Source organism: Abramis brama (genome assembly GCF_963993115.1).
Source record: "Abramis brama genome assembly, chromosome: 1".
In the NCBI taxonomy this organism is placed as follows: domain Eukaryota; kingdom Metazoa; phylum Chordata; class Actinopteri; order Cypriniformes; family Leuciscidae; genus Abramis; species Abramis brama.
In genome coordinates, this window is record NC_139963.1 from 3,196,009 (window position 1) to 3,208,317 (window position 12,309).

Here is a 12,309-nt window from a genome sequence, read left to right on the forward strand (position 1 = left end):
CTTTTGGTAGCCATTTTATATGAAGTCTTTAGACAAAAATAGTCATAATTTTTCTCCATTTAGACCAATACAATTCTGAGAAATTTGAAGCAAGGTAACAGGCTGTTTAAAAATGTTACTCTTAGCAGCAGCACTTGTGCAATTTTACATATTTCCTTAGTTAGTTAGCCTATATGCTGTGCTGTCTGCTAATTTATACATTATACATAATTTAAGTAGGATCATACATTACGGATAGATAAAATAATCAAGTAAAAAAACAATTATTTAGCTGTTTTGGAAAACAACATTTATTTAGAACTTCAAATAAAAGTTCAACGAATGAACACACGTTCAAATGCAATCAGTGCTGATGAACATATTCCTGAGTCTGACATCTGAGTCAAGAGGACAGTACTTTAAACTATTGTTCTGTTCATTTAAGTATAGTTTTCAAATGTGATACAACCATTAAGGCTGTACACATTGAACACAATGACATTTGAAATTGTAAACAAAAGTTACAGGCTCAGAGAGCCTTTTTTAATTGGAAAAATAAAACCTTCCTTTTGCCTTTGGAAAAAAATTTGATTCAGATTTGGACCCTATATGGATAAAAAATGTGCAAAGTTATTGGCAGAGGTATTAATTATTTTGCAAGAAATTACATGACCACAACACTTTCTTTAAGAAATTAATGGAACACAACACTTGCTTAAAGTCTTCTGTAGTGCTACAAATGAAAAAAGTTTAAAGTGCACAAGTGCCAACAAGATAACGTGGCCTAATAACATTAGCACAAAGTAGTAGTAACAAAATTCAGGCTACTGAGGTCGATTCATTTTTAGAAATGCGCTTCTTTCCAGGATCAACCTGGCGCGATTCCGACGGCCCTGACTCAGGTCACCTGTGATGCTGAAAACTCTTTCAGCAAATGCCTGAGATGCAGGCACAGCAAGAAGATCTTGGGCCAGGGGTTTTAGGAGCTGGTAGATAGAGCCATGTACAGCCCAAAAGTCAAAAGCAGTCCCTTCGTTTATGGGCTGTGACAGCTGCTCCTTGAATTTTTGAATTTCCTGCCTGACAGTGAGCTTTGTGTGGCTACAAGATGGCCGGTTTGCACTTACTTTTGTACTTAGAAATCTAAATCTGGGTCGCTTTGTCTGTGGCTCATTTTCCTCACATCTCTTGTCTTCTGCCTCCTTTTCAAAAGCTTCCTCCTGTATTGCAGGGTACACCATTTGAGCAATGTAATTTTCTGCTTTACTCAGTAACTCTTTAATGTGTTCATCATCATTTTCAATGAGTGCATCAGCTGAGACCATTGGATCAAAGAAGCATGCAGCACTAGCGAGGGGTGAGAACTTTGAATCACTGGGATTAAGGAAGCAACTGAAGCGTTGGTCGAGGTTGGCCTTCATCTTCTTTGCCAGAGAAGTAAAGTCCTTGTGACTTGTACCATTGGCCTGGGAAAACTCAGATAAGTGAGCACTCAGGTCCAGGAGGGCAGGCACCACCAGACATAAGGACATTGTGTCACTCTGGAGCATCTGGGTGTGCTCAGCAAAGGGGAGGAGCAGATCTCTGAGTGTAGTTATCCTTTGCCACTCACTTGGCAGCAGACAATCCCAGCCCATCCTATCAGCTACTTGATTCAGTGAGTCCTTCAAATCAATAAGACGTGTTATCATCAGGTAGGTGCTGGACCATCTTGTAGGGCAGTCTTTGATCAGAGTAAGACCAGACAACTTCAGCAGTTGCTCTGTTGCCACGGATGACTTGCGGAAGAGCCTAACAAGTAGTCGAACTCTGTCTAGGAGGCGTTTGACACTTGCTTCTTTTTGGATTATGTTCACCACTAGTTGCAATGTATGTACGACACAGGGCATCCTCTCTAGGGCTCCAAACCTAAGCAAAAAGAAAAAAACAAAAACAGAGAAAAGGACAGACACTTTATTAATCCTCTACAGGAAACTAATTTGCCATGAGCAACATAATGCCATATATTAAGCACTGCTCACTGACAGACACAATGTAGGCTGGTACTGTGGTACAGTACTAAAATTTTATCAGCATCTACTACAAACTAAAATAACTTACCTTTGGTCTTCGCCATTCTCAGAGTCTTCTTCACTGTCATCCTGGGATTCTTCTTCCTCGGTGCTACTGTGGTCATCCTGTTCATTATCTTTGAATGCTGCAACCATGTTGCTTCCATTATCAGTTATTACTGTTAGAATCTTGTTTTTTGGTATTCCCCACTCCTGTGTGCACCTGTCAACACAAGTTTTTATACAGTCTGCTGTGTGGGGATGGGACAGCTGAACCAGATTCAGTAGTATATGCTTCGCTTTTTCCTCCTGAGGACAAAAGTAGCAAGCACTAATGGCTAGAAATGATGCTGTTAGTCCTCTTTTCGTCCATATGTCGAGTCCTAAGTTTATTTTGCGAGCTGTGGCAAGTTGTTCTCTGAATTTTAGTTTTTCGTCATTGTAAAGTTGGTCAACCAAGTTGTTTATTTTAGATTTCTTAGGCACTGCTAACTTCTTATCTATGCTCTCTATCATAAGGATAAAATCATCATCCTCGACTGTACGAGCAGGTAGACCGGAGCGTCCAATCCACTGGGCAATCATCTTTTCTTTAGAGATTTGTTCTGGCGAATCTGCTTTATATTTTGACACTGATGAGAAAGCCTCTGCTATAGTTGATTGTGTTTTTGCACCCTGTTGCTGTTTTTGTGCAGTCTTCTTTTGGACCTGGTTGAAGAGAAAAAATATTGGATTTGCAATTACTCCCTAAAAACATATTCTAAAAGCTACAAAAGAACTGAAATTAAACATAGGCTAATATTAATTATAGATTTATATTATCTTGAAGTTGAACTGTATCTTCTCTGAAATGTCCATTACTTTCACACAGTCACCTATGATAAAAAAAATCACTCTAAGATAACACTTAGTTAGCTAACATTAGTTCAAATGTAACTTATCTAACGTTAATTCAATTTGTATGTATTTGTTTAGCCTAGCTCTTTTCATAAAATATGTTTTCAACACAGCTTTACAGAAGATGCATGACATGTGTATTATTAAATTAAGACATGCATCTTCTCTGTGAAGCAGATTTAAAAAACATTGAAAAAAGCACTGTAACACTGAACGCTGAACTGAAAGCTTCAGTAACACTGAACTGACGTTAAGAAAAGTTTTTATGTAAGATATTACACAGTTAATGTTAGTTTACTTACCGTGACGGTGACGGATGCATAAACATCAGGGTGATGTGCTTTCAGATGCCTTTTTAAGTTTGTTGTATTCTTTCCGCATAATTTATAGCCACATGGCTTTTCTCTGTGTTCTTCTGTGACTGTGACATTGCACGATGTCTTCCCTTCAGATGCATTGTAGATGAAATGCTTCCATATGTCGATTCTTCTTTTTCTTCCTAACGCTGAAGCCATTATTGCAGCGAGCTTGCAAGTTTGAGTTTTGGTAACCTAGACTACCCGCGCCGTTACCCGTGACGTCAGCTGCGGCTGCCTGCGTGATATGCAGCAGACAGAGTGCAGACGCCCTCAAGGAGAAGGGACGCACACTTTCATGTGACGGCCTATGATGATGTGAAGAAGACATCATGTATTTTGAATGTCCGATATTTCTAAATTGACATTTAGTCCCGTCTCGTCTCGTTAACAATTAAATGGCATAAATTTCGTCATAGTTTTAATCATCAGATATTAGTTTAGCTTGTCAACGTCTCGTCTTAGTCACAGAAAAAAAATTTGTTAACGAACATTTTTCGTCCTAGTCTTCGTTAACGAAATTAACACTGCTACGAGTCTACATCCCTACCAGAAGCCTACGATCGGCCAACGAGCGACGTCTCGTGGTTCCATCCCAGAAAGCCACAAAATCACTTTCCAGAACATTCTCATTCACAGTTCCATGCTGGTGGAACGCTCTCCCCTCCCTCATCCGGAATGCAGAATCCCTGACAACCTTCAAAAAACATCTGAAAACCCATCTCTTTCGTGTGCACTTAACCTCATAAAAAAAAAAAAAAAAAAACTCCCCTTTCCCTCTAAACCTCACTTATCGGGCTTATGCTACTCTGAATAATGCCTGAACTTTGTATCTTGAGCACTTCTTGCGCTGCTTTTTGTTTTTTGCCTCTTCATGATGACTCGCTTAATCTAGTCCTACTTTGTAAGTCGCTTTGGATAAAAGCGTCTGCTAAATGACTAAATGTAAATGTAAAAGCTCTCGACAAAGGCGTGATCTGCGAGCAGCTGACCGACGACTCCTCTGAATTGTGAGCATGAACGACGTAAAAACGCTCGTTCGGAAAGAAGAGCTAAAAACATTGCTCTAAGATGGTGCAGTTAGTGGAATGGGCTCTTTGAATTTTCGCGCTGATGTGACCGCGCATGTTACGTGACAATACCAACCGTAATACCAGTACGTCCGGACTTCATTCATACTACCCGTATTCATACTATATAGATCATACTTTTTTAACGGTCGTGAAGTACATTCTAATTTAAATGTAGTACCTACTCCCATAGTACGCGATTTCGGACGCAGCTTTAGTCCATATATGGAACACATGAAAAAGTGCCATAATCATGTGACATTCTGGGGATTTTTCAAAAGTAGGGTTGCAGCTTAACCCTCTGGGGACCACAAACGCGCCCGCGCGTTTTGCTCGTTTTTTTTTTTTTAGCAATGAAAATAAACACTAAATGCTCTGTTAATTTTGATCTTTCATTTTCGTGTAATACATCAATCGATCCTGTTCAGTTTCTATTTTTTTTCTGTATACTCACAATAAAAATAAAGTGTTTTGCTTTTTGACAAATAAAGAAAAATTAACATGATGCGATTTCTGCCTTCTCTCTGTCAGTAAACTCCCATTTGAAACGCGTTCGAAAATGATCTATAACTCCGCGAAAATTCAGTCAACCAGGCAAACAGACCCACGGGCATAAAGCTTGAGATCGCATCTTTTAAATGAAGTCATTTATATAAAAAACAAATATTCTCAGCTTCTGTAATCTGTATAAAAAGAGAGCGACTCCTGTCGAGCTCATTACGACCTAATTCACAGTAATGTGACCACTCCCCGGAGAGCGCGTGCTATTCAAACGCAAATTCTGAGAACTATTTCATAGCTGTGAAACGCCCACATCAGCTGTAAACAAAGCGCGTCGCGACTCCTTGCGAGTGAGACATAGCCTACCTTATGGAGAAAAGATTCCTCAGAACAGTGCTGATGAGGAGCAATATCTCCTGAAATGAGGAGCAGATTCCGCTGAGGAGTGAGGTAGGCTGTTTTCTTTTCTCACGTGTGGAATAACGTTATGGAATAACGTTAGTGTAGGCCTATGTAAACCGCAAAAAGATGAATCGCATTTCTATAATATGACTCGCCTTTCTGTGAGATGAATGAAGGGGACATATTTGTAAAGACTGTTTAGCCTAAATATGAATCGCGCGTCTGTGTGTGAAAGAATAAACTGCTTTGCTATAGCCTACTGAGATGAGTAAAAATCGACTGGAATATGTTGAAATAAAATGTATTTGTATAAGCAACGTATTAAACTGCAAAAAAAATACTATTTTTGTCAAAAATAAATTCATAGACTAAGATGTTAGATGTTCCAATGTTGGCTATATTCAAACTAATGAATACATATGATAAAATGTAGGCCTATAATCTTTTTTTTTTTTTTCTTTTTTTTACAAAGAAAGAGTACACTTGAAATATTGTTGAAATTGTAATTATTGTTGTAATTGTAACCTTTTTAATAAAATAGCAAAACATATTTACAAGAGAGATGTAAGCGAAATCTTAAATGGTCAATATAAGTCTTCTTCTAAATACATCTTTTGTCCTTGCATTGTGGCTCAGTCAGTTTCACACCTGAGTGAATGGCTAATTATGCAGAGTGGGTGGGACATTCATAATCTAAGGTTTAAACTACTCCTCCCCCTCGCATATTGGCTTTCCAAGCAAAACCTGTTTTACACCATTTAAATCAATGTATTTTTTTTTGTGAACGATAAAGCAAGACTATTTTTACATAATTTTGAAGCTAGAACTCAAAGGGACAACATCCATTAGTCAAAAGTCTTGTGGACACATATTTAATATGTGTTTTGTGGTCTTAATTCAGCAACTTTCATTTAAATTTTTTCCAATAACCACGCATAAACATTATTCTCTTAAAAATACAAACATCTACATACACGTTGCTCGCATATTATGGTAGTCCTGTTTGTGCTATATAGAGTGAATTTACACCTTTGCCATTAACATGTTTATAAATAACTGAAAAAAGCACAAATGTCAAGGCATGTCAGAACATCTCAAGGACCCCAAAAACAGCTTGGTCCCCAGAGGGTTAATAGTTTAATTGACTGTTTAATTTTATTACTTTAAATTGTTCTAGCTCTGTGTGACTGAGGGAAAAAATGCTTAAAAGTAATATAATAAATAAATGAGCAATACTCACTTCAGTGTGTTGAGTTGACAGTGTTTATCCTGCAGTAGAGCAGCGATCTGATTCACTCGTGTGTCTCCTAGTTCATGTCCTCTCAGATTCAGCTCTCTCTGAAGTAACGGGTTTATACCCACAACTCTATTCACATACTGACAGGCTTCCTCAGCAGCAGGACTCACAAACCTGCAGAAGAGGCAATTCAGGAATCAACTAAATGTCCACTGCATTACAAAAAATGATTGATACGATAAAAAACGTAATTATTGTTTTAAAGACAAGGTCTCACAGAGCAGAAGGGCAAAAGCTCACTAGATCATGATTTTCAGTATGAATACAAAGTGTGAAATTAAGATCTTTCTGTCTTTGAAGCAGGAGGAGTGAGAAACGTCAGCACAGAGAAAACTGGCTTGTGAAACTGCATGTTTGAGAACATCTGGAGACTCATAGACCTGGTGCAGAGAGATGCAGTGAATCTGGGCTTGATGGAAAACTATTATTGTTAATTATTAAGGTATACTCCTGAATGTCAGCACACATATACTGACCCATAATGTCTATTTGACCTGTAGCTCGTATCACAACTAAACTGTGTTGACGGTTATCATCATCATCATCATGACAGAACCTGCAGGATCTGATCTGATCTTGATCATTTTGATGCAACAAATTGTACAGCTTATTATATAACTAAAATAATATATTAGTTATGAATATTTAGCCTGCATATAGCTAATTTAGTTAATTATTTGATCCCGTCTCACCTCAGTGTCTTCAGTTGACAGTCTGGATCCTGCAGTAAATCATTGAGCTGCTTCACTCCTGATTGTCCAGGATCATTTCCTGTGAGATCCAGCTCTATCAGGTGTGAAGGGTTTGATCTCAGAGCTGAAGCCAGAGCTTTATAACCTTCTTCTGTCACACTGCAGTTAGAGAGTCTAGAACAGAGAGGAAAACATTCAGCTGATTAATCAGTTAAACCTGAACAATATAAATCCTTAAACTGAATTTAATTTTATTCTTCAAACAAATGTATTGAAAGTAGGGCTGAACGATTAATTGCATTTGCGATAATATCGCGATTTGATGAAATGCGATTTTTTTTAATCGCAAAGCCGCGATTACACTCTGGTCACGTGACACGCGAGAGTAAACCAGTCTTGCAGATGAAGCATCAACTTGTCACGCTGCGCATAGGCCTGGCATAGGTAGGCTACAGGAAATAACAGTTTATGTTTAATTTATGTGATATTGTGTTATAGATTCTCTCCAACGATTCTGTATTGATTAAGATAATTTCAGATTTATGTCTGAGCTTAGTTCTCAACACAGATACGTGATGACGCTACGTGTGCTTTATAAACAACCGTATTCTGCTTGCTTCTAATTCCTTTGTCTCACACACACACACACACACACACGACACCACTCGAACCTTCCAAAAAATAATCTTTCATAAAGTTCGGAAAACTTGAAGCGAATAACAAGAACATTTGCGTGCTTCATTGCACATGATATGAGATACGCGCGGTCTGCTTGATGTTACTTTTGTAGTGCGCGGTCTCGCCCGCCGGTATTTTGCTTACAAATGCTCTACGAAGGCATCATATGTCTTTTGGAATGCAGTTGGCTTATATATTACAAATATGAAAATCACCGACAGAAGCTGCTTTCAATTTCAAATACTCACGCGCGCTTTGCGAAGAGCGTTTGAGCATGCGGCTGTGAGCGACTCCGTCTACGTGGTTAAATGTACTTGCATCTCAAAATGCTTTTATGACGCAAAATTAATGTGACACAGTCAGTTATATTTCTGACTGGATTGGTGGCTCGCAATATCGCAATATATATCACTGGGAAAAAAATATCGGCATGTAATTTTTTCCCAATATCTGTTGCATAAATTACATTGCGATTTTTTTTCCCAACAATATATATTGCGATGTTGCGAGCCATCAATCCAGGCTATAAGACTGCTTTAAAACTTTCACAGAGACCTCAAACAGAAAGCACAAAGCCTTTCTTTAAAGCGAATTTCGTTTTGTATTAATTGTATCTTAATTTTAATCAGTGTTTCATTATCCAATTTCCTAGATTTAATAAATAAAAAATATAGCAGACAATAGCTAATCACGACACTGAGGTGCCAGCGCCTAAACTGGAGCTTAAGCTATCATCCATGAACCGAAACTCAGCGTAAAAGGTAGCCTACTCGCCTCACACACCTTAAAAAAAAAAAAAATAGAAAAACATCTGTCACAGAAATCTCTACTTTTAAACAGAACCATTCAAAACAACATAAAACTATGTAATCCATATGAAATGTGCATTTCTCTCCGGCGCGTTCACTACTGCGAAGATCGCGAGTCAATATCGTCAATTTTATCTTCGCAGCTGACACAGAAAACACTCGTTTATTAATAAACAATTAAAATGTCTCATTGCAATATTTTACATACTTATAATAATTACTTTTACTTTGTGACAGCTTTTAGGTGCCATTTACATGAACGCGTCACTGCATCAGCACCGAAAACATGGAGAGAGAGAGAGGGAGAGAGAGAGAGGGAGAGAGAGGGGGGGAGAGAGAGAGAGAGAGAGAGAGAGAGAGAGAGAATAAGATTTTTTTTTACTTATTTTAAGGAATTATAGCCTAATGAACAAACAAACATCTGTTAAAATGTGAATGTTGGCTGTGAGCGGTGAGCAGCGGCACAGCAAATCAATCACTGTGCAGGCACGCGGAACGTGCATGTCACCCCAGCAACAAGACATACAACAAGACATACAACAAACTCGTGTTTACTGTGTGCTACCCTGGTGCTACCGTTCTCTTAATACACCATGGGTGCTACTACCCTTCACATCGCATGTTCCAGCGATGTGACTATCGCTCATGTGCACATCGCAATGTTGATGTTAAAACAGAATATCGTTCAGCCCTACTTTAAATCCTACCTGTTGCCTTTCACCATCCACTTATTTAGCTGCTTTTGGTATCCCTTGACATGCCATCTCACTTTCCCTCTTTCTTTTTCTATCTTTAGCCCCGACATTTTTTTTGCTTTATCCATCTTTTTCAACGACAATTCACTACTCGTACCTGCTCGCTCAGTGCTCACGGCGCCCCTCGCAATATTACGCTCGCGATATCTTCAATGTCAAAATTCTATGATGGAATCTTATGAGGGCGCCTACTCTAGCCTGTTAGTCCTCTAAAATATTATATAACATTGAGGAAATGCAGAAATGATTTATAAATGCACAACAGCAGCTACATATAGAAAATACCAAAAAAAGAATTGTAATTATTTATTTATTTTACCATCGAATGGTGCTGCGCCCCTATGCGCCGCATATAGTGCATACCCACTTTTTAAGCCACTGAGCGAGACAAACGGACCAAAATACCTTAATAGTGGTGTAAAACACTCATAAACTACAGGAAGTGTTTGGTCAAGACTAGCTGCAAAGCTGAAAGCAGAATCAAAGATACACAGCTCCCTCAAAAGCACTAAAATACATTAATCCTGTTATATCCAATCTTAAGATAAGTGATTTCTACTAGATCTCACCCTCCTTTCTGTGGCAGATTTACCAGCTCTAACAGAATCATCTGAATTCTGACTCAACACTAGGTATGCAAACAACGATTAAATCACTAAATTATAAAGTACTATAAACAAAAACAGCACAATTTAAGTCTTAACTTATAAGAAGTAGAATATACATATATGGAAAATACATTATCCATTAAATATTATAATCCCCTGCAATTATTTGCATTACAGTGCAGCACCAAATGAATGCAGCACAAAATGAATGCTTAATGTCACTTCAGTATTACTAACTGAAAAAAACACAACAACAGTAAAATGGCACAATGACAACCATTTTTTTTATTGTTTGTTATATTGAACAATAAAACTTTTATCAACAAAACAAATAGGACAGATGGCATAGTATACCCCCATTGTAACACTGATAAATGAAGGTCTTAGTGTTTTCCCCTAAATTTAAAACAAATGCTTAGTTTGTGGTTCATTAGTATTAATGAAAATACATCAATAATAAAATAGTACAATGATAAATTCACTTTTATTAAACATTGAACAAAATTGATAAGAAGGATGATATGCTATACCCACGTTGTAACAAATAAATAAAAGATCTTTGGATTGCTTAGTTTGTGGCTCATTATTATTTTGAATGAAAAACAAAACTAGAATAGAACAAAGACAAACTTACTTACATTAAACAAAGAAATGCAACTTTTATTTATAACTTTTTGACTCTGGCATCGTCCTGTCAGTCATTGCACCTTACTTTAGTCATGTGACTCCTGTGGCTCAACTTACCTCAGTATCTCCAATTTACACTTTATATTCTTCAGTCCAGTGCAGAGCAGCTTCACTCCTGAATCCTGCAGATTATTATTGTTCATGTTCAGCTCTTTCAGATTGGTATCTGATCCAAGAACTGCAGCCAAAGCTGAACAGCTTTTTTCTGTTAAGTTACAATCATTTAACCTACAATAAATCACAACACAGAATTAGATGGCACACATACAATACATTTTCTATAAACAAATATTAAATACATTTTCCATATTTTTTTTTTACATAAACAGCATACAATGCATTCAAACAGCATTCATCTACAAAAAATACTATTTCCAGTACATTAGCATTCTTTATTCAGTGACAAATTTCCTAGATAAAATTAAGCATGTTTGAAAAAAATATCTGCGTTAAGATTTATAGCTATAGGATTTCTTCTCTATTTCTGTCACCTGATGGAGTTTGGGTTCTTGCCACTGTTGCCTCTGGCTTGCTTAGTTGGGGACACTTAAAATTCAACAATATTATTGACTTGACTTGATTGCACTGACACTATTAGATGAGACAGTTCACAGTTTTATGGCAAGTTAAAGGCCTTTCACTATAATTCTAAAAATGCCTTCATTCACATGTACATGTCTTTTTGTTATAAAATATTTAATGATTTAAGTAAAGCTAAGATTACTTAAACCTAAGAACCTAAGAAATTGTATTTGTATTATTTCAAGATTAAGTTTAACCAACGACTGATGCCGATATCTTAGAGAGCAGGGTGATCAATGGGTGATATATCATTAATTTAAAGATAGTAAAAAAGTATCCATAACAATTACTGAAATTACATTTATAGTTTATTTTACTTAATATTTACTAAATAAATAAAAAACATTGAAAAAAAAACATTTTGAACTTTTTTTGTAGAATGAACAGGCTTTTGATAAATGTTTATTTGTAAATCTCTCAATCTACATATTACATTACATTATTATTACATTAAACTACAGAATTACTGATAAAAATAAGCATTTAAAATGTTATTATAATAATATATAATAATTTAATAATACATAATGTAAAGCCGATATTATTATTATATACTTTATATTTATTTTAATCAATATTTTATAAATTTTAAATAAATTAGAAAACAAATCTTTAAAATAAACATGCTTAGATGGCAACTTCTTGAATCTGCAATCCTATTACAGTATTTTTCACAAATAAAGTAATTGTTTAAAAATATATGAATATGTTAATAAAAAGGAAGCAAACACTGTAACAGGGCACTCAGTAATCTGGTAATATCGTGCGCACTGGTAATCATATTTTTGCAAATAAAGACAAGGTAACGCTAATATTACATACAGCACACAGTGAAAACTATATGAATATGACACAGTGGATATAGCACAGCATATTTTAATATGAAGGATTTAAAGTTTTTCGACCGCGTCTCCTGTGAAGCTGATCTTCTGTTTGCATTCACTC

The 12,309-nt window shown here is 36.6% G+C and overlaps 2 protein-coding genes across 2 annotated transcripts in view; both read right to left on the reverse strand.

Moving 5' to 3' along the window:
- The window catches only part of LOC311090940 (uncharacterized protein), an 846,260-nt gene that overhangs the window by 544,670 nt on the left and 289,281 nt on the right, over positions 1 to 12,309 (reverse strand). The window contains exons 26-27 of the mRNA XM_084126585.1: positions 7,246 to 7,419; positions 6,497 to 6,667 (exon numbers count right to left, since the gene is read on the reverse strand). Coding sequence (XP_083982711.1) covers positions 6,497 to 6,667; positions 7,246 to 7,419 — 345 coding nt within the window. The remainder of the gene's footprint in view (positions 1 to 6,496; positions 6,668 to 7,245; positions 7,420 to 12,309) is intronic.
- On the reverse strand, positions 279 to 4,190 carry LOC311091066 (uncharacterized protein). Its single transcript, XM_084126799.1, has 3 exons — positions 3,230 to 4,190; positions 2,080 to 2,738; positions 279 to 1,887 (listed from the first exon to the last, which is right to left on the reverse strand). Exons 1-3 carry the CDS (start codon positions 3,440 to 3,442, stop codon positions 804 to 806), a joined length of 1,956 nt encoding a protein of 651 aa, XP_083982925.1. The 5' UTR covers positions 3,443 to 4,190; the 3' UTR covers positions 279 to 803.